The 23400-nt window shown below is 40.6% G+C and overlaps 1 protein-coding gene across 1 annotated transcript in view; it reads left to right on the top strand.

Annotated features, from left to right (window-relative positions):
- Window positions 1–1230: 1230 nt before the first annotated feature.
- The window catches only part of LOC100759771, a 31558-nt gene continuing 9388 nt past the window's right edge, over window positions 1231–23400 (top strand). The window contains exons 1-5 of the mRNA XM_027410350.2: window positions 1231–1392; window positions 3396–4118; window positions 18719–18873; window positions 20238–20321; window positions 21419–21541. Coding sequence (XP_027266151.1) covers window positions 1243–1392; window positions 3396–4118; window positions 18719–18873; window positions 20238–20321; window positions 21419–21541 — 1235 coding nt within the window. The 5' untranslated portion in view covers window positions 1231–1242. The remainder of the gene's footprint in view (window positions 1393–3395; window positions 4119–18718; window positions 18874–20237; window positions 20322–21418; window positions 21542–23400) is intronic.

Raw genomic sequence — 23400 nt, 5'->3', positions numbered from 1 at the left:
CTTAGCTTAGGCTTGTTCCTAACTAGTTTTTTTTTTTCCTTTAGTTTTTCAGACAGGGTTTCTCTGTGGCTTTGGAGACTGTCCTAGAACTAGCTTTTGTAGACCAGGCTGGTCTCGAACTCACAGAGATCTTCCTGCCTCTGCCTCCCGAGTGCTGGGATTAAAGGTGTGTGCCACTACTTCCCAGCTCTAACTAGTTCTTTTAACTTAAATTAACCCGTATCTTTTAATCTACGTTCTTTTGCATGGCTTGGTTACCTTTACTCTGTACTGGCCATCCTGCTTCAGCTTATTGACTTTTCCTTTCTTTCTCCCCTCATTTTCTGCTCAGAAGTCCTACCTATACCTCCTGCCTAGCTGTTGGCTGTTCAGCTTTTTATTATACCAATCACAGCAATACATCTTCACAGTATACAACAATCCCACAACACAAAGCTACATAGTCCATCAAGAGAATGTCACATAACTCTTGCACTGCAAGTGTGTGTTGTGAAATGAGCAGCTTATCACAGACAAGGACCTTCTATTCTTCCTCTGATTTTAGCAAAAAGCTGTCATCTCACTGTTCCTTTTCTGTTCCTCCGCCTCAACTAGGGAGGCTGCTGCATAAATTTATCTCCTTGACCACCAGCTAAGCATGTCTAAACTCTTGCCAAAGTTAAACTTTATAATTTAGAAGACACATGAAAATGTAAGTAGAAACTGGAGAGATGGCTCAGTTGTTAAAGCACCTACTGTGAAATCATGAAGACCCGAGGTCAATCATCTACACCCATGTGAGAAAACAAGAGTCAGGCATAGTGGCATATTTATGTCTGTAATCCTAGCTCTGGGGAATCAGAGACTGGAGGATCCCTGAGTCTTTCTGGTCATTAGTCTTGCTGAATAGGTGAGATCCTGGGTCAGTGAAAGACTTTCTCAAAAAGATAAATAAATAAAGTGAAAAGCAAAGCAGAAGATATGCAGTGTCAACATGTGGTTTTTGCACATGCACACAAACACAAAATATAATATGCAAATTGTCATATTTTATGCAAATTGGGGATCATGTAACATTTCAAAATATTGAATAAGTATAAAATAAATAGATAAATCTGGTGACAGTCACAGAAAGTATTTTTGAATTTTAACTAAAATTACTAATGTTAATGATATTTTATTAACCCTCAACTACTGTATGCAAATAATGAATTATAACCTCTTATTTTTAAAACAGGAAGGAAAACTTCCTCTGCATGGAAAATGACACTTTTAAATATCAAATCTGCAGCCTGGGCATACTCTCTGATTACACTAGGAACTGAAATGTTAAGTTCTTTCTTCAGTTTCTACTGTGTGAAACTTTTCTTGGAACTCTACAAGATTTCAGAATTGGCCTTCTATCAATCCCAGGTAGATGCAAAATTTTTACTCCTTGAATGTAGGACAAAGCTCCCTTTCTTATAGAGGTATCTTACTGTATTTTATCAAAGAGTGGATTGTCACACACCTGCAAGAGTTATCAAGAAAAATGTGTGCTATGGTGATGAAAAAAAAAAAAAAACAAAACAACCAACTGTAATCTCAGTACTTAAGAAACTGAGTCAGGGAGTTTGCTGAGAATTCAAGGCTAGTCCAGACTACATAGAGGGTTCCTATCTCAAAAAGAAGGAAAGAGAGGGAGGTAGGGAAAAGAGAGAGAAAGGGAAAGGGAATGGGTTGGGAGAGAAGAGAGGGAAGAAGAAGAAGGAGACACTGTCTTAGTCATGGTTACTATTGCTGTGATAAAACACCATAACCAAAAGCAAGTTGGGGAGGAAAGGGTTTGGCTCACACTTCATAGTACATCACTGAAGGAAGTCAGGACAGAAACTCAAACAGGGCAGGAAGCTGAAACAGGAGCTGATACAGAGGCAATAGAGGAGTGCTGCTTACTGGCTTGCTTCCCATGGCTTGCTCAGCCTGCCTTTTTATAGGACCATTTGCTCAGGGGTGTCCCTACATGGACAGAGCCCTTCCACATCAGTCCTAATTAACAAAATTCCCTACAGTCTTGCATGCAGCCCAATCTTATGTAGGTATTTTCTCAATTGAGGCTCCGTCCTCTCAGATGACCCTAAGTTGTGCCAAGCTGACATAAAACTACCCAGCACAGATGCTATACCTTGAAAAGCTCGATAATATTGACAAATTGTATTATAACTTACCAAAAATGAACCAAATGGATAGACACAATGTTTTTACATTTTCTCTTGTGCTTTGTGATGTTGTTTATTATAGAACTACATATTTACTATGTTGATTTTGAGTTGATTTATTATTGGTATCTTAACCGTCCTTAGTGTAGATAAGCAAAATGATGTCTTAGAAGGGTAGAGAAATGACTCATTGGTTTAGAGCACTTTTTGCTCTTCCAGAAAACCTGGGTTCAGTTCCCAGCACCCATATGGTGTCTCACAGCCATCTGTAACTCCAGTTCCAGGGAATCTGATGCCCTCTTCTGGCTTCCATGAGTACCAGACAAGCACATGGTATACATGTAGCAAAACATTCATAGACATAAAAAAGAAAAAAAAATTAAATAACTTTTTTTTAGATTTTATTTATTTATTATGTATACAACATTCTACTTCCATGTATATCTGCACACCTGAAGAGGGCACCAGATCTCATAACAGATGGTTGTGGGCCACCATGTGGTTGCTGGGAATTGAACTCAGGACCTCTGAAGAGCAGTCAGTGCTCTTAACCTCTGAGCCATCTCTCCAGCCCCAGAAAAAAATCTTTAACAAGAAGAAGGGCCTGAATTTCATGAGGAAGTATGGCCTTGTGTGCCAATGTGGAAGACATACTCTGGGTTCACTGCTTTGATTCCAATGTTGTTCTATTCAGTTAGCTAGATGAATTGCTTATCTTCTCTGTCTGCAGCATCTAATTTTGTAAGTTGGGAGGAATAACAGTGCCTATCTCAGAGGGTTATTTTTTTTTTAAAGAATTTGATAAAATAATACATGTAAACACTTATGCTATACCTGAATGCAAAACAAATAAACATTGGCTTTTGAGTGACATCCTGCCACTATTATTGATGCTAATGAATAGTTTTGAAAACTGAGACTTTTCAGCTTCAGATACTTCTCATGAGTAAAAACAAACGAACAAAAAATCAGGTTCTTCCTTCCTGTTTCCTGCCTCCCCTCTTTTCTTCCCTCACTCCCTTCTGCTCTCTAGGTCAGCGTGTAGTGCAGGCAGGTCTCAGACTCAGTGCGGCTCTGCTCCTCCTTCAGCCTCCAGGGGCTGAAATTACAGGCATGCTCTGTCATACTCAGCCTCAGGAGTCATTCTCATCTTGAATGTAGTAGTCTACACTACTAACAACTGTACAAAATAATCTTATGTGTATTTTTTCTCCTTAGGTAATTTTAATGATCTGTAATGTTCTGAATGACCTGAGTGGGTATTTTCGAATGAGATCTCAGTATGACTGCTGTCTAAGTTACCACTGTTCCCTGTTTGGAGCCCTTTTGCATTCAGTGGCCTTCCTGCTCCCTTGGTTCCCTTGGAAACACTATCAAGAAGGTGACTGGCTGAATGGACTTCATCTGGTAGTCTCTCTGTGTGCCTTTGACAGCACCCTCGCCTGGGTGCAGCAAGCCCAGTGTCGTTTGTTTGCAGAGACTTTCCCCAGGCAGGAGAGCCGGCTGCAGCTGATGAAAATTAACCAGGTGGCATCCCTGCTGGGCTCCACCAGCATCCTTTTCTGTGGCCTCATCTCTCACAACATGGAAATCCTGCCCAATTTTCAGGTCGTTGCTATCGTCATTTCCTTCCTGGCATCTATCAGCCTTTACAGTGGCATGTTCCATATGAGACATTCTGAATGTAAAAGAAGCCCAGAGGAAACCTTCCTCTCTGAGACTGAACAGGAGCTGTCGTGGACCTCCACCATCTTACCTATGAGACAACTCTTGTCTCAGAAGAACTTCCACCTTTTCCTCGTCACGAATTTCTTTCAAGTCTTTCACTTGACCTTCTTCAGTAACTTCATGATGATCTTTGCAGATAACCTCATTCCCATCGAGGTTCTCTCTTCTTCCGCAAGGAGCGTCATGTATGGGGCTGGCTTCATCTGCCCTCAGGTATGTGAAGATTCTCCATGTGTCTTCCTAGGAATAAAATTAACGCTTCTCTGTCTGAGGAGATAAAAAATGTGGCTAAATGAGTAGTGTTACTAATTGACTAACAACTCTAAATGAGAGTAAGAGCTCAGATGCTGTACAGGATCCCATAGACATGACAGAAAAGCAAAAGAAAAGCAAGCAAGGGAAGAGCACAGTGAGGGTCAAGCAGCATGATTTAAATAATTATGTTTATCTGTTATGTGTATTTATGTGTTGGTTTTGAGACAAGGTCTTACTATATAACCCTGACTGCCCTGGAGCTTGCTAAGTAGACCAAGCTAGTTTTGAACTTAGAGAGCCACCAAGCCTAGACAATTGTGTGCATGTGTGATTTATGTGTGTGTCGGGGTGGCCTGTGGAGGTCAGAAGACAGCTTGGATGTGTGGTTTCTCTTTTTCCATCATGTGGGTTTCAGCGATTGGACTCAGGTGGTTCAGTTTGGTGTCAAGCCATTTATTTCTATGGCCAGTATTTAAAACATTTGGCTTTGAATCTAAGCACCAGCAAAGCTGTGGAAGAAAGAAATGGCTTTCTTTGAGTGTATATTTTTGATTTGTTTAGGTATTTAAAGTTTTGTATTCATGGAAGAAATCTTAGAAGGGGCAGTAAAGAAAGACAGGGAAAATCAAGGCACATGGAAAGAAAAAGGAGTCCCTCCACCCCTGCTGGCTGAGAACCAAGGATGCTTATAAACAAGATTATGAATCACATCCGGAGTCAGAGTTTAGGCCTGGAGTTCCTTATGACCCATGTAGCTTGAGGATTCCTTTAACCTTTGACCTATGTGTTTTTTTTCCTACCAGCCTCTCAATAACCACCTTATAATCTCATTTAGTAAACACTAAAACAGTTTGTACTTATTTTTTTCTTTTCTTTTCTTTTGAGACATTGTTGCTCTATAGCTCAGGCTGGCCTAAAACTCAGTCCTACCTTAGCCTTGGGAAAATGCTGGAATTACAGGTGTGATCTGACACACCCAGCATACCTAACCTTTAACCCCCTTATCAATAGAACTGGAAAAACCATCGAAACCATCTATAGATAGCTATTATTAGGGCTCTTATGTGTAGTTGGGAATGATGGCTTATGCCTGTAATCCTAGTACTCAGGGAAGCTAAGGTAGGGGGACTGTTTCATGTTTGAGGCTAGCCTTGGCTACAAAGTAACACTAAAACCTAAAACTAAACAAAGCAAAACAAAGTATACAACAAAAGACACTTAAATATGACCCTTTTGAGAGGCCCACAGCTGTACTATTCTTTTCTCCACACCCTCCTCATCGTTTCTTAGTAATTGTTGATTAAAACAAACAAGCAAAAAACCCCCCACAAGAGTCAACTTGATCAAGAATTCATGGAGTGGGGTTTCAAAACACTTGGCTAAAAGCCTGAGTCCTAGAACCTTAGAGTGTTATTAAAATTCCATGGCTATGACCCTTATGGACGATGGTATGTTCTCTGTTAACCATTTGGAATTCTGGCATTCTCTACCTTCAGTCAACTGTGTCTTCTAAATCTATGGCTTAACCTAGCCTGTGATACATATTTCTTCTAATTTTGCAATTAAATAATGGGTAAAACTTGGTATTTAGACTCTTCAGAGGTTAAGGAATAAACTATTCTGCATTGACTAGTGTATTAACTTTTCTTAGCACCATGACAGAAAGTCTCACATAAACAACTTAAAGGTTTCTTTTGATTCACAGTTTCATAGGGTTTGGGCTGTGTTTGCATGGCTACATGCACTTGGGCCAAGTAAACCACATCCCCGTTCTGGGAACTGGTGGTGGAGGCTGTTTTTTTTTTTTTTTTTTAATTTACTTAATGGACTGGATGCAGATCGAGGGAATGGCTGTGCTCTGTTGACGTTCCTCTTTTCCCCTTTTGTTCTATTAAGATGACCACATTTAGGATGAGTCTTCTCCCAGGCTCCTAGGTACACCTAGAGGTGTTCAGTACCAATATGCAGGCTGGCCTTGAACTCACTGCAGTTCTCCTGACTCCCAAGAACTGGGATTACAGCAATTACTAGGCCAGCTTTAAAAAAATCATTTGTCAATAGTCAATAGATATATTTTAAAGAAAAGAGATTTAGGACTGGGGATAAAGCTGTGTGATAGAGTGCCGCCTAGCATATTGAAGGCTGTGGGTTCCATTCTTCAACCCTGAAAAGAAAAAAAAGGAAAAGTTTATTTTGCTCAAGATTCAAGGTTGAAGAGGAGCTGTATTTTGTGGTGCACTTGCTAGTAGAGTCTTAAGGCCATGCAGATCTTGCAAGGCAAGAGAGCACACCTGGGTATATGCATGAGTTCTGCTCTGTTCTTATAAAGCCACAGGAAGTCAATCATGGAAGCTCCAGCCTAAAGTCTTAGCCATCCCACTTGCCTCCATAGTTGGACTGTTTCCTCTCTAATCTTTGAGTTTTTGAGGGGAACAAACTATATCCAAACTATAGCACATTGCCTTTTATGACTGGGTGACACTCCATTGTATCATTTTATTCATTCATTAGTTGATGGGTGTTTGATATAGTTCCACATTCGTTTGTGCACATGTATCTGAGTGCACCATGTGTGTGCATGAGCATGTAGAGGTCAGAAGGGTGCAAAGAACTGAACCCAGGTTCTCTGAAGGAGTAGTACACACCCTTAACTACCGAGACATCTCTTTAGTCCCTCAGTTCTACTAAAAAGAGTAGTATGTGTACTTGTGTATAGACATGGACATGCCACTGGTGGGGTCAGAAAACAACTTGCAGGAGTCAGTTCTCTCCTTCTACTATGTGGGTTTTGGGGACAGAATTCATGTCGTCAGCCTTGACTTCAAGTGCTTTTACCCTCTGAGCCATCTTGCTGGCCCCCTATTTCTACTTACTAATATTGCTGTGAACAGTGATGTGAAGTTTTTGCATGAGCGTATATTTTCATTTCTTTTGGTATATATCTAGTATGGGATAGAAAGGCTGTCCCATATAGTGATCATGTGCTTCAAATTCTGAGATAGTGGAGGATTTCCAAAGCTGCTGCACCATTTATGTTTGTAATAGTGCAAAGAGCTTCCAGTTCCTTCAGACTTCACTAACATTTGCTATATCTGTCTTATTTCCTTCAGCAATCTTCCTGTGTATGAATGACACCCCATCATGCTTGGGCTTGCATTTCCCAGATGGTTGTGAAGTGAATGTTGTGTGTGGTTTTTTGTTTGTTTGTTTGTCTTGTTTTGTTTTGTTTTTTGAGACAGGGTTTCTCTGTGGCTTTGGAGGCTGTCCTGGAACTAGCTCTTGTAGACCAGGCTGGCCTCGAACTCACAGAGATCCACCTGCCTCTGCCTCCCAAGTGCTAGGACTAAAGGCATTCACCACCACCACCCGGCTGTGTGTGTTTTTTTTGGAAAAATTTCTAGCTAGTTTATCTGCCCAGTTTTTAAATAAGTTGTTTTCTAATATTTATTCATTATGTATTTTAAAAACCATACTTTATGTCTATCTTGTAATTTTTTATTTTGATTTTGTATGTATTTATATTTGTGTATGTGTGTGCAGTGTATGAACATGTGTGCAAGAGCATGTGGAGGCCAGAGAACAACCTTGAGCGTCTTTCCTCAGGCGCTACATACCTAGTTTCTTTTTCCTTCCTTCCTTCCTTCCTTCCTTCCTTCCTTCCTTCCTTCCTTCCTCCTCCCTCCCTCCCTCCCTCCCTCCCTCCCTTCCTTTCTTTTTCTCTGAGACAGGGTTTTTCACTGGCCTGAAACTCACCAAGTAGGCTGGCTGGTCAGCAGACCCCAGGGTTCTGCTCATTGGCCTGTGTCTCCTCCAGTCCTGTTTTTTGTTTTTTGTTTTTTTGTTTGTTTGTTTTTTGAGCTGGAGTCTTGCTATGTTACCCAGGCTGACTTCAAGCCCAAGATATCTTGCTTCTCACTCTCAAGTGCAGTATTAACACATGTGCCCCACACTCAGCTCTTGTATTTTTATTAATGAGTTATATTGGCACTTTATAAAATTTTAAATATAATTGTTTATATTTTCCCAGTTTCTTGATGGCATATAAAGTGAGAGTCAAAATTGTTTTAGTTGCTCTGGTCCTTTGAACATCTATATGAATTGTAGGATCAGTCTGTCCATTTCTATGCAGACATTAGCTGGAATGAAACACAGTCCTCCTGCCTCAGTCTCTGCAGTAGCTGGGATTGCAAGTCTGTACCCCTAGGCCTGGACAGATTTTTTTTAATTTAATTTTAATTTTTTGGGAATTACGTTGTAGTTACATCATTTATCCCTTTCCCTGTCCTTCCTCCAACTTTCTCACCCACTCCCTTGCTGTCTCTCAAATCCATGGTGCCTCTCTCTATATATATATGTATGTATGTATGTATGTATGTATGTATGTATGTATGTATGTATATATAATCTGCTCAGTCCATATAATGTTACTTGTATGTACATGATCTCAGGGCTGACCACTTGGCATTAGATAATCAATTGGGGCTCTTCCATGGGAAAGACCTGTACCAGGCTTTCTTTTTTGGACCACCAACCAGCTCCCAGATCATGACATGGAAACTTACTATTAGCTATGAATGTTCAGCCTAACTTAGGGAAGTTTCTGGCTAGCTGTTTTAAATTAACCTGTTTATCTTTATCTACCTTTTGCCTCGGGGTGTTTTACCCTTTGCCCCACCCCCATGTCCTACTTTCCTGCTTCTTCCCTGTCTGTCTGGCTGGCTCCCAGTTTCTCCCTTTCTTTCTCCCTCCTTCTCTCCTCCTCCTTCTCCTCTCCTTCTACCCAAACCTAGATTTCTCCTATTTATCCTCTCTGACCTACAGCCCCACTTATCTTTTCTCTGCTTAGCTAGTGACGCTCAACTCTTTATTAGACCAATCAGGTGCCTTAGGCAGGCAAGATGACACAGCAACACATCTTTTCATAATTAAACAAATGCAACACAAGCAAATGTAATACATCTCTACATCATTAAACAAATGCAGCATAAATAAATGTCACACACCTTTACACAGTTAAAGTAATACTCAGCAGCATAAACAAACATGACACATCTTTGCCTAGTTAAAATAATATTCCACAACAGAACCATTTCTTCTGGTCCTAGCATTTCCTAGTTGCCCATAGTTCTCTGTTGAGGGTTGAGGCCTGGCAAACTTCCCCCCTTCCACATTATAATGTCTATTGAAGTTGTCATAGTTCAGGTCTCCTTTAGGTAGCTATACCGATGAAACTTCATGGTTGTAGCCTCTCTGACATTTCTAGAAACAGAATTTCACAGCAGATTTCCTGCTCTGGCTCTTACATTCTTTCTGGCTCCTTATTGCTCTGGCAATAATCTCTGAGCTTTAGGAATTATTTTGTAGACGTATCAGTTGGGACATTGTCTCCATATGATCTCTTGTTCTCTGCATTTTGATCTGTTGTTTTTTTGTAATGGTCTCCACCTGTTGTAAGTACGAGAATTTTCTTTGATGAGGGATGAGATCTACACTTGTCTGTAAGCCAGTTTGGTAAAGTGTGGGTTGTAGGTTCCCCTCCAAGATCCATGACTTTAGTAGCCCTGGATGGTTTTCTAGGTTTCCAGTACCAGGCATGATTCCCTTCTTGATGAGAAGGTTTTAAGTCCAACTAGATAGCTGCTGTTTATCACCAAGGTATGCATGCCACTATTGTACCTTTACGGTTATGATGTCATGCTGTTTATTTTTTTTTAATTTTTTGAATTAGAAACAAGATTGTTTTACATGTCAATTCCAGTTCCCTCTCCCTCCCCTCCTCCCCTGCCCCCCCAACTAACACCCTACTTATCCCATACCCTTTCTGCTCCCCAGGATGGGTGAGGCCTTCCATTGGTGGTGGTGGGGGTCTTCCGGGTCTGTCATATCCTTTGGGATAGGGCCTAGGCCCACCCCTTTGTGTCTAGGCTCAGGGAATATCCCTCCATCTGGATGGGCTCCCAAAGTCCATTCCTATCCTAGGGATAAGTACTGATCTACTACAAGGGGCCCCATAGATTTCCAAGGTCTCCTCACTGGCACCCACGTTTGTGGGGTCTGGATTAGTCTCATGCTGGTTTCCCAGCCATCAGTCTGGGGACCAAGAGCTCTCCCTTGTTCAGGTCAGCTGTTTCTGTGGGTTTCACCAGCCTGGTCTGGACCCCTTTGCTCATCATTCCTCCTTCTCTGCAACTTGATTACAGTTCAGTTCACTGTTTAGCTGTGGGTGTCTGCTTCTACTTCCACCAGCTGCTGGATGAAGGCTATAGGATGGGATATAAGTTTATCTTCAATCTCATTATCATGGGAGGGCATTTAAAGTAGCCTCTCCTCTGTTGCTTAGATCATTAGTTGGTGTCATCTTTATAGATCTCCAGACATTTCCCTAGTGCCTGAATTCTCTACAGGAGACCGATTCCTGAACATTACACCACTAGCAGAGACACTGAGTTCCACAATTAATAAATGGGACCTCCTGAAACTGAGAAGCTGCTGTAAGGCAAAGGACACAGTAAACAAGACAAAACAGCAGCCCACAGATTGGGAAAAGATATTCACCAATCCCACATCCGACAGAGGGCTGATCTCCAAGATTTACAAAGAACTCAAGAAGCTAGTCTCCCAAACACCAAATAATCCAATTAAAATACAGAACTAAATAGACAATTCTTTTTATTCTTACTTAGTTTTTATTTCACAATCATAAACTTAACTCTGTAATCCAGCTAGACTTGGAGGGGAATGAGGAAAATATGGAACCCAAAGAATTTCAGTGAGAGCAGAGATTACAGGGCATTGCGAGCCGATGGGGTGGGGATGCTCTCCTGAGCTACAGAAGGAATGGTCTGGTAGGTAAGAAGCCCACAAGTCAAAAGAATTAGAGTTGCCCACAGTCGGAAATGGTGATCTTCTTGCTGGTCCTGCCATTCCTGGACCCGAAACGCTCCATGGCTTCCACAATGTTCACGCCTTCTTTCACCTTCCCAAAGACCACATGTTTGCCATCCAGGCACTCAGTCTTGGCGGTGCAGATAAAAAACTGGGAACCATTTGTGCTTGGTCCAGCATTTGCTATGGACAAGATGCCAACCTGTATGCTTCGGGATGAAGTTCTCATCAAATTTCTCTCCGTAGATGGACCTGCTGCCAGTGCCATTATATGGCGTGTGAAGTCACCACCCTGGCACATGAATCCTGGGATAATTATGTGAAAGGAGGCACCCTTATATCCAATCCTTTCTCTCCAGTGCTCAGAGCATGAAAGTTTTCTGCTGTCTTTGGAACTTTGTCTGCAAATAGCTTGAAGGGGATGCAGCCCAAGGGCTGCCATTGGTCGTGATGTTGAAGAACACAGTGGGGTTGACCATGGCTGCAGGAAGAGGCGACAGGGGACAGCGGTGTCTGCAAAGCCGACAATTCTCAATAGAGGAATCTAAAATGGTTGAAAGACACATAAGAAAGTGTTCAACATCCTTAGCCATCAGGGAAATGCAAGTCAAAACAACTGTGTGATACCATCTTACTCCTGTCAGAATGGCTAAAATCAAAAACACCAATGACAGTTTATGCTGAAGAGGATGTGGAGAAAGGAGAACACTCCTCCACTGCTGGTGGGAGTGCCAACTCTTACAGCCACTTTGGAAATCAGTATGGCGACTCCTCAGGAAAATGGGAATCAGTCTACCACAAGATCCAGCAATTTCACTCTTAGGTATATACCCAAAAGAAGCACGTTCATACAACAAGGACATCTGTTCAACAATGTTCATTGCAGCATAATTTGTAATAGCCAGAACCTGGAAGCAACCTAGATGCCCCTCAACTGAAGAATGGATAGAGAAAATGTGGTATATCTACACAAAGGAGTACTACTCAGCGGAAAGAAAACAATGGAATCTTGAAATTCGTAGGCAAATGGATGGAACTAGAAGAAACCATTCTGAGCGAGGTAACCCAGATGCAAAAAGATAAACATGGTATGTACTCACTCATATATGGATTCTAGACATATCAAAGGATTACCAGCCTACAACCCACACTGCCAGAGAAGCTAGGAAACAAGGAGGAGTCTAAGAGAGACATACATGGTCCCCTGGAGAAGGGGAAAGGGACAAGATCTTCTGAGCAAATTGGGAGTATGGGGGGGAGGGAGAGGGAGCTAGGAGAATGAGAAAGGGAGAAGAGGAGGGGTGAGGAGGACAGGAGGGAGCAGGAAGGTTGAGTTGGGGGAAGAATAGAGGAGAGCAAGAGGCACCATAATAGAGGGAGACATTATAGGTTTAAAGCCATGCTGGTTGTTGTGGTTCATAGGCATCATACCTGAGGTAGGACTATCCTATTCTTTCCCTTGGAAGCTTGCATGGTGCCTTTTGGGACCATAAAAACTAGTCTTCAGGAAGGAGTCTTTCAGGCCAGATCCAGCTCAAGTCCTCAGGATCCTGTGTTTAGAGTGCATGGTGTCTTCAACAATAGGAACTTACCTATGGGAGGTAACCAAGGGCAACATCAATAACCTGTAATGTTTTGGGAGTCTCTTGGATAACTCTATCCAACAACTCAAAATAGGGCTTCTCATGTCCAGTTTTGGGGTTTTTGTTGGCTATTCTGTTGCTCTTGGGGGGGTCATTGCCAGTACAGATGGGGAATTTTCCTTTAAATTATGTCTGTATACACAGACTTCTTTGTATTATTTGTAAATCTGGATAGAAATAGATGTCTTTTGGCTTTTTCAGGAATCCTGTTACTTTACCCTCCTCCCTCTTCTGTGTTTATCTACTTTCCTTCCCTAACTGAAGCCCCTCCTTTCCCCATTTCCCCCTGAAAATTCCCTTTTGTACCCTGTTGCTCCCTTCTCTGTTGCTTATATCCCACTTCATGGTCCCTTTATACTTTTCTGGTTTCTGTAGTTACTCCAGGTTATATGTGCATGTCTGAAGATTTGGAGCTAGGAACCTCAGATAAGACAAAACATGTCATGTTTGTCTTTGGGTTACATCACTCAATAGGATTTTTTCTAGTTCTATCCACTTGACTTCAAATTTCATGATTTCATTTTTCTTTACTGCTGAATAATATTCCACAGTGTACATGTACCACATTTTCATTATCCATTCTTTACTTAAAGGACATTTAAGTTGTTTTTATTTCTTAGCTGTTGTGAATAGAGTGACAATGAACATTGCTGAACAAATTATGGGATAGGAAGTCTGATCCTTTGGGCATATGCTGAGTAGATAGATTTTTTTAAGATTTATTTTTATGTGTGTGAGTGTTTGTCTGCATGTATATATGTGCATCCTGTACATGTCTGATGCCTGTGGAGGCCAGAAGAAGGGTATCAGATCACTGAAGTTATAGATGATTATGGGCCAGTATGTAAGTGCTAGGACCCAAACTCAGGTCCTCTGCAAGAACAGCAAGTGCTCTTATCCTCCAATCCCCCTGGTTAGATTTTTTCTTTTTTTTTTGTTTTTTTATTAGTTCAAATTAGGAACAAGCTTGTTTCACATGTCAATCCCTTCTCCCTCTCCCCCCCCCTACCCCACCCCAACCTACATCTCTTCCCCCCCCGATTTTTAAATTTCTTTTAAGTGTTTTAGTCATTGTGTGTGTGTGTGTGTGTGTGTGTGTGTGTGTGAGAGAGAGAGAGAGAGAGAGAGAGATGTGAATACAGGTACATGTACACAAAGAGGCTAGAAGTTGGATACCTCAGAGCTGGAGTTATAGATGATTGTGAGACACCTGATGTGGGTACTGGATCCCAAATTCAGGTCCTCAGAAAAGCATCTATCAGTATTAACCCCTGGGTCATTTCTCCAACTACAAGTGTGTGTGTGTGTGTGTGTGTGTTTAATGACATGGTCTCTAGTCCAGGCTCCTCAACTCCCAAGTTTTAGTTAAAAAATTTCCTAAGCATTTACACAGATTTTTATTTAGTGAAGACCTGAAGGGCTTCAATGAGTAAAGTACATGAGCTTTGCTAAACACAATTAGGTGATTTTGTTTTTGTTTCCTTTTAGCTTTAAGCTATGTTCTGGGTAGAGGGCACTAGACAATTGAAATCTGATGATGGCAGAACTACCTTGCTTCTGGATGAAGCATACCTACCCCCCTACATATGCTTTAAAAAACTATTTAAATGTGGTAGTGCAAGCCTTTAATCCCAGCACTTGGGAAGCAGAGACAGGTGGATCTCTTTTGAGTTTGAGGTCAGCTTGATCTACACATAGTGAGTTCCAGGACAGCCAGGGCTACATAGAGAAACCCTATCTTGAAAACAAAAACAAAAACAAAGCCATCCAACAAACAAAGAAACCTCTTTAAATAAAAAAATATAGTGTGTATTTGTACACATGACAACAAGTTGTGGAGGTCTGCTATCTGAAAATTATCGTTTTACTTTTGCTTGCTATATTCATAATAAATGCACTCATTTGAACACTACTCCCCAGTAAGAATATTAACTACCTAAATTGTGGTGGCAATTTCCTGGTGCAAATACACATCAAAATATACAGTTTAGATATTTGGTGGGGACACAGCTTTTTTCTCTCTCTCTCTTTTTAAATACCTGTGAGTAGAATGGCTGGCCCTGAGTGCTAGGATTTTAAGCATGTACCATCATACCCAGCTCTTAGCATTTTGCTCTGTCTCTAGTGACTGTTCTATTCCTGGAACCTTAGGGTTGGACCAGATGTGTGAGGATCTGCATACCTTTTCTTTCTCCTCTTTTTTCTTCCCCCTCCCTTCCTTCCTCTCTCCCCATTGTAAGTATATGCTTATTTTTATAAAGATACTACCCAAAGCTTTTCCAAAGTGGCTGAACCATCTTACATTTCGTGCGTGTGTGCGTGCGTGCGTGTGTCCTTGCCTAAGTGTGCACATGGAGTCTAGAGTCTGACTTCAGTTACTTTCCTATGTTGCTCCCCACTTTATATTTTATTGAACTAGAATTTGCCATTTTGGCCACACTGACTGGCCAGTAAGCCTCCAAGATCTGTCTATTTTTGCCTACCCCCAGTGCTGGAATTTCTGACACTCACTGCCATGTTGGGTTTTTATGTGGGTGCAGGGGATCTAAATTCCGGTCCTTGTGCTTGTGTAACCAGTTGCTTTACTTATTCATCCACCTTTTACATTATACCAGCAGTGTACAAATGTTCTTGTTGCTTGGTATTCTCAGTAACACTTGCTATAATTAATCCTTTTCACTTTACGTTAGAAGGCATGCCATGGCATATTACGTTTTTGATTTTCTGTGTGATTGATAATGATGTTGCACATCTTCTCAAGTGCTTACTTACTTTTCAAACTTTTGTTTCCTTGTTTTTCATTTTTTTTGAGTCTCACACTATAGCCCTGGTTAGTCCTGAATTTTCTCTGTAGTCTAGGCTGGCCTCAGGCTTGTGGCAATCCTCCTGCCTCAGCCTACTGAGTTCTGAGATTACAAGTGTGAGCTACCATACCATGGCAGCATTTTGTCAAAATTTTAATTGGTGTATTATTTAATCTTCATATTATTGAGTTGCGGAAATTCTTTGTGTATTCTGGATATATGTTCTTTGTTCAATGGATGTTCAGTAAATAGCTCTTTCTCTCATAGTACTGTGGATTGAACCTGGGCCTTGCATAGTGAAGTGCTCTACCACTAAGCTATATATTCAAGCTAGTAAATATTTATCTTAGTCTTGTCCTAGATGCTAAATATTAAAAGAAATATGTCCAAAAGATTTTAATGACCCTCTTCCTTAAGCCCTCACAAGAACATAAGAAATATAAAACTGCCTTAATTTATTCTTCATTTCTAGGTAAATAACACTTGCATAAAATATGGTATTAAAATGATAGCTCATGAGAATTGTCGTTGTTCAACTAAATGACTTTAACCCCTTTAAATCACTGGGCACAGTGATGAGGTGACACTCACTGTGTTTTCCTTTTAGGAGGCTGACTGCTCAGTGGCATTCATTTCAAAAAGCTGAGTAAACGGAAGGAGAAAAGGAGGAACAATCCAGGTTTTGTGGCTCACATGGTTACTCTAGCACTCAGGAGGCTGAGGCAGGGGGATTGGCATGAATTCCATGCCAGCCTGGGACATAGGTTGAGAATTAATCTCAAAAAAAAAAAAAAAGAACATGCAAGTGGTCTTCCTCTCATCCAAGTCCTGACCAGGCCCAACCCAGCTTAGTTTCTGAAATCAGGTGTGTGCAGGATGGTGTGGCTCAGAATGCCGACTGGGCTTTCTCTCCAGTTACTGTTTAAGAGTTCAGTCAGTCATTCCCCTCCCCTAAGAGAAGCAGATTAGTGACATCTAAGGGTATGGCTTTGGAATCTTTTCAAAGGAGAATCTTTTCTCTCTTTTTTTTTGTATTTTTTTTATTAGTTCAAATTAGGAACAAGCTTGCTTCACATGTCAATCCATCCTCCCTCTTCCTCCCCTCCCATCCCCCCAACCTTCCACCTGTCCCCCACCCCATCCACCCTCCACTCCCTAGGCTGGGTAGGGCCCTGGACGGGGGCTCCCCAAAGTCCACCACATCATCTTGGGCCGGGCCTAGGCCCTCCCTCATGTGTCCGAGACGTGGGATGGGCTCTCAAAGTTCCTTCTTACACCAGGGAAAAATACTAATCCACTACCAGGGGCCCCCTAGAGTGCAGAAGCCTCCTCATTGACATCTATGTTCAGGGGTCTAGATCAGTCCCGTGCTGGCCTCCCAGACAGCAGTCTGGGGTCGATGTGCTCCCCCAAAGGAGAATCTTTTGGCTCCCCTATTTGTTAGTTGTATGATCCTCAGAAAGTTTCTCAATTTCTCTGTGTTTCCTTATCTTCATTTATAAAATGAAAATAAAAATGGGACTTGTCTAATGCAGTCACTATGCTGACTGGCTAAAGGAAAACACATGCTATCACACAATAATGTCTCAGACTAGACACCAAGACCTCAACACTGCCTCCCTCACTCTGGTTTGCTGTAGGTTTCTGTGGACAAGCTGTTTGAAGATTTCTACTGAGATGGACATTTGAAAGAGAAGCCAAATTCGATCTGTGGAATGTTTTACCTTCATATACAGTCTTTTTCTTTGTTACAATGAGCCTTTGTAATAATATCATTGGCCCATGTGTCTCTACATATTGGACACAAGAATAATAGCTAGAAATTATTGAATGTCTTATACATCGACTATGAACATAATTGAGGGGGGAGAATGCAATATAATAGAGCAAGAAGTTGAGAGGGGAAAGGAGTTAGACATTAGAAAATGTTTCTTAGGAGAAGTAGCTTGCCTTTGAACACACAGGCAATTAAAAGAGCTGGGATTCAGATGTAAGGCTCTGATTTCCAAACCTTCCAGTTTGCACTCCGTCACATTTCTTGCATTACTGACTTTCTGCATATTTTTGTTCTAGAGACTGATATGAAGCAGCTTCATTTCAGGAAGTGGACATGGGTGACTTTATAATATAATTGTACAAAGGAACATCTTAGAACTAATGGGTGCGTTATGTACTTCCTCTCTAAGAAATGCCAATCACTGAGCCACTGTTTTCAACCTTTAGAAAATGAGCTTTTGTTCCTTGAAAGTAGAGGAGTAAGCCAAAGAGTGGGCCAGAGGGGAAACCCTTCTGTTTATTAAAGAACATTTGTATTCAACTTACATTGTTCAAAATCCTCTTCTATTGTAATGTACATATGTTTGGTTAGTAGAAACTTTTCTGGGCTAAACAATGCACTTTTCATGTTGAAAACAGAGAGTGTCCTCTGATCTTTGAATGCACGTGCATGAACATGTAATAGACTCTTCAGTCTAGAACAACGAACAGCTTCAGAACTGGGAGCAAAAAACACACAATAGGAAAAACGAGTTCTTGGTGTGAATCTGTTGGAATGCTTAAAATATATAGCACTTAATTAGAAGGAATGGAATAAGACCTAGCTATTGTGTACTAGGATAAGGGGCATCTCAGATTTACCTCACAGTGTGGACAATGAGATGCTCAGTAATGACCCATCTTGAGTCAATGCTGGGTTTTAACCTCCAATTGTAAAGGTTGTCTCTCTTTGGTTTTGTTTGAGCCTTTCACTTTCTGGGTAGTTGATTTTTTTTATGGAAATAGTAACAGTTTCTTTAATAGTCAAATAACATCAATGCTTGTAGTTTTTTTTTTTTTTTTCTTTTCTTCCCTTTTTGGCAGTGCTGGGGGTGGAACTCAGAGACTCAAGTGAACTACATCCCCAGCCTTTCAATTTTTTATGTATATGGATAACTCATCTATAATCCCAGCACTTGGGAGGCTGAGGCAGGAGGATTACTGAGACTTCAAGGCTAGCCTGAGCTATATGGTAATTCCCAATCCAGATGGGGTCACAGAGTGAGACTTCATCTCAAAATCAAACCAAATCCACAAACACAAGACAGTCTAAGCTGTGTTGTAACAGATATTGTAATTCAGAAGTAACTTAGTTTTGTAAGGAGACACTGATTTTGTCATCACAGGTAGGCAGGATTAATGAGTGGGGCAGGTTCCTTCTTAACATAGTGCTGATCTCTTTTCCTTGCAGTGCCTGGTACTTCTAGGCCAGTCCTGGCTGAAGAAATGCGGTTACTATAAGATTATATTAATTTCTTTCTACCTAGAAGGAGCAGCTGCCATTGTCATGTTACTTCTGGGACAGGAATACTATTACTGTTTGGCTGTTTATCTCACTGTTATCATGTAAGTAAATGCCAGGTCTATACCATACTTTTCCAGCATCCTTCTAAACTTTGAAATATCTTTCATCTGGTTAGCTGGAGTTATAAGCATGAACCACCACACCAGGTTTAACATATTTGATCTGAATGGAGTTTAATTACCATTTGTAGGCTGGAGCATTACACCTCTCAATGAAATTGTTTGAATATTAATAGCTTGTGTTTTGAAAGCATTTCATATAGTAGATTTGTAGCAAAGATAAGCTCTGTTTAATAGCAGTGTGGTGGCTCACCCCTGTAACCTGTAACCCCAGAGGCTGAGGCAGAAGAATTGCCATAAGTTCTAGGTGAGCCTGGACTATGAGTAAGACTGTGTCTCAAAAGAAAATAAAACCAGCCAGGCAGTGGTGCACGCCTTTTATCCCAGCACTCGGGAGGCAGAGGCAGGTGGATCTCTGTGAGTTTGAGGCCAGCCTGGTCTACAAGAGCAAGTTCCAGGATAGCCTCCAAAGCCACAGAGAAACCCTGTCTCAAACTACCCCCCCCAAAAAAAGAAAGAAAATAAAACCAACTAACCAAACAAACAAACAAACAAAACACAAAACAACAACAATAAAAAACCCCAAACCAAAAAGCCTCACCAAGGGACTATGATATGACTGGGTTGGTACACTGCTTTCCACAGAAACATAAGTGTCCCTCGCACCCACGTAAACAGCTGCACCCACGTAAACAGCTAGACATAGCATCATGCTCTGTAACCCCAATGCTTGGGAGCAGGCATAGACCATGGGGTAGGGAAAGCAAGATCCCTGGAGCTCACTGGCCAGCCTACCTAGCTGAATTGGTGAGCCATAGGTTCAACGAGAAAGACTTTGTTTTAAAAATATGATGGAGGCCTAGAGAGATGGCTCAACAGTAAGAGACCTTACTGCTCTTGCAGAGGACCCAGGTTCAGTTCCTGTCGCCCCCATGGTGACTCACAACAGTCTATAACTCCAGTCCCAAGGGATTTGATGCCCTTTCCTGACTTCTGTGGGCTTCTATAAATACATGGTACACATACATAACTCCAGTCACATGTGCTGGTATGGAATACATGTACTACCGTGCCCAGCTTTACTTGTGAAAGTTTCACTTGTGTGTGTGTGTGTGTACCTGGTGCCCACAGAGTCCAGAAGAGGCTATAACCCTGGGACTGGAGTTACAGATATTTTTGAGTTACCATGTGGGTGCTGGGAATTGAACCTGGGTCCTCTTAACGGACAACCAGTTGTCTTAACTACTGAGCCATCTCTCCAGGCCCTGTTTTGTTTTGTTTTAATAGATATGTGATCTGTTGTTATAGAATGTTCATATGTGTACAGTATTTTAACTTTTTTCTAGGGTGATTGTGCATGCCTCTTTTTGCTTATTTAACTTGCCACTGGCTGACATGGTTGATGCAGATTTACTGAAGTTTAACAGGAAGTAAGTATATTTATTTATTCAGATATTAAGTACAAGAGTCTCTATAGCTCAGTTATATTGACACCACAAATATATACCAGAGTGATGATCCTAATGGTTGTCCTGTCACTGGGACAAAGGATACAGAATATTATAGGATGTTCATGCTTCTGCACCCTGGATAACCTTTCCTTTTCTTGATTTGCAATACTGTGGTTTGACCCTCAGGGCTTTGCACATGCTAGGCAAGTGCCCTACCCTTGAGCTATATCCCTTGCCCCTGGCAATATTTTCCTATTTCTGAAATGACATCATAGTTTTTATTGCTTAGGTTCACACAGCCAGTGCTACATCAGGTTTAAAGCTTAGGAACCAAAGTGAAATCTCAATTTGTTTTCTGTTGTACGGATTGCAATGTGCCAGCATTTACCAAATGCCAATACACATAAGCACCATGTGGCTGCTCATTGTCAGATAAGCATATTGGCACCTCCCGGAAGTCTTAGCCCCTAAAGACTATGGCTGGAGGATCACTTGACTTCTAGGCCAGCCATATAAGCAAGACCTTGTCTCACTAAATAGCTGTGTGTTGTGACTCACACCTGTAATCCTAGCACTTCAGAGACTGAGGCAGAAGAATCACCTCAAGTTCAGGGTTCAACTGAGTTGAACATAGCTGAGTTGCAGTTCAGCCTGGACCACATAGTCTGTCTCAAACAAATAAAAACAACAACAGAAAGGATAACAACAAAGAAGTTACATTCTATTATCCCTTAAAACAAAGGAATTAATATTTTGCGATTACTAAGGTATTCTATAGATGTTTACTTAAATCAAAGGGAATTTCGTATGAAGAGGCCTTTCACACATAGATATGCATACATACTTGAGCACGGAAATACAACAGATGTGCTGGGACAGAGGAGCACACCTGTAATTTCAGTACTTGGGAGGCAGAGGCAGATGGGTTTCTGTGAGTTCAAGGCCAAACTGGTCTACAAAGTGAGTTCCAGACAACAAGCCAGAGCTAAATAGTGAGACACACTGTCTCAAAGAAGAAAAAAATGCAACAAATGTGATTGATATTAAGACCAATGCTTTTTTTTTGTCTGTTTTAGGTCTCCCCTTTCCTTGATGTTTTTTTGCATCAGTGCTTTGTTTACCAGACCTGCCCAGTCTTTAGCTCCCATGTTGATACTGTCTAAGCTAAACCAGTATGGATATGGAGAGCCAAACAACAGGTAGAGTAAAATTAAACCTTTGCTGTTATGCAAGCAAATTCACCCTTCCCCATTAACTATAAGAAATTGCCTTGGACTTTGGATATTGTTATCTATTAATTCACATATCTTAAATGAGCTGTAATAAAAGTATTAATGTTAAAGATCTATGGGATAGGTTTAATACCATTACTGAAATCACATATATTGCATATTTTTGTATAATTCACACAAAGACACATATTGATTATATTTTCTGAGTTGTCCACTCAATTTCTTGTTTCTGAGGACTTGCTTATATGCTAGATAAAACAATACTGGGAATAAAATAAGTATAAGGAACATCCATGGGGCTGTAGAGATTACAAAATACTGAGATAGTTCCCCACCAAGGCCTGGGGAGATGGCTGAGTGGTAGAGTACTTACTTAGTATATGGGAAGCTCTAGGTTTGATCTTCAGTATCACAAAAATAAAAAGAATTGCACCAGAAGTATACAGGTACTGTGATTATACCCCAGTCTGCATGCAGTCAGGGAACACCCATGGGAGAGTGAATCTATAGATCCAAGTGGGAAGAATTGCTACCGCATAAGACTGAGGCTCCTTGTTATGAGCAGGGGTCTTTTAGACCTTCTGTGGTTTCTTTTGTCAGAGCTTTGTAGATTTCCTTTGCTTATTTTTTCAGGCTTATATCTAAGTATTTAATATTTTGGGGGCACTAATATAAGTAACATTCCATTTGTAATTTAAAACGCTATTTGCTTATTGCTTGTAGATAAGAAACACATTGACTTTGGTATGGTAAACTATTTTGCAGTCCTTTTATACTTTTTAGCTCCAGTAATTTTTTCTGTCAATTTTATGGTTTTGTCACAACTCCTCCCTCTACCACTTTATTACAAACATCTTCAAATACACGAATATATAAAGTTTGACCATGAACACATGTAGAGTCAGCTGTCTGTATCTGAATGCATTAGTTCAGCACATACTGATATAAGTGCCCTATCTTCCCCTTATCAAGTCAGACATCTTTTTCCTCACAGCTTCTTATTATAAAAAATTACATACACAAAATAGCTTAAAGTACAGAGAAAATCCATATAGTCATTAAATAATTAATTTAAATTAATATTATATATTAAATCATTAACAATAGGTTAATTAATCAATCAATCAATAATTAATTATTAAATAATATTATAATTATTAAACCATAATTTAATAATTAATTAGATTAAATAATTAATATTAAATATTTAATATTAAATATTTAATTAATATATTAATTAAATAATTAATATTATAGATTAAATAATTAATTTATAGATTAAATAATTAATATTATAAATATTTGTTTCTAGAAGTTTGTACATTTGGTTAGTCAGTGAGTGTGTGTGTGTGTGTGTGTGTGTGTGTGTGTGTGTACCAGCAAACATATGTTCACATTCTATGACAAGAGTTGGTTCTTCTTCCTCTGATGTCCCTGGAATCAAACTTAAGTTGTTAGTTTGGCAGCAAGCACCTTTATCTACTGAGCCATCTTACTGGCCCCTGACCTGGACCTCCTAATCTTCTTGCCTCAGCTTCCCAAGTTCTGGGCTTCCTGAGATGAGCACACACTTCTATACAGTACTTCTCCTGTGGAGTATATATGATCTGGTACCAGGGATTGAACTCAGGGCTTTGAACAACATCTGCATCTTTTCTGTAGAATGTACAGGGACTCTTTCATAATCTCAGCTTCTCCATACACTAGCTGGCTGGTTTTCTTTATTGGAGGAGCTGCTATAAATCTACATAGCCTTAAGAGCCTCAAGCAAGTTTGTGGTAGAAATCTATGGTGACCGAAAGGGGGAGAAGACACTAGGTTGATGA

Source organism: Cricetulus griseus, chromosome 3 (assembly GCF_003668045.3).
Source record: "Cricetulus griseus strain 17A/GY chromosome 3, alternate assembly CriGri-PICRH-1.0, whole genome shotgun sequence".
NCBI lineage: Eukaryota > Metazoa > Chordata > Mammalia > Rodentia > Cricetidae > Cricetulus > Cricetulus griseus.
Note: the sequence above shows the minus strand (reverse complement) of the source record. Positions and strands in the feature narration are given on the sequence as shown.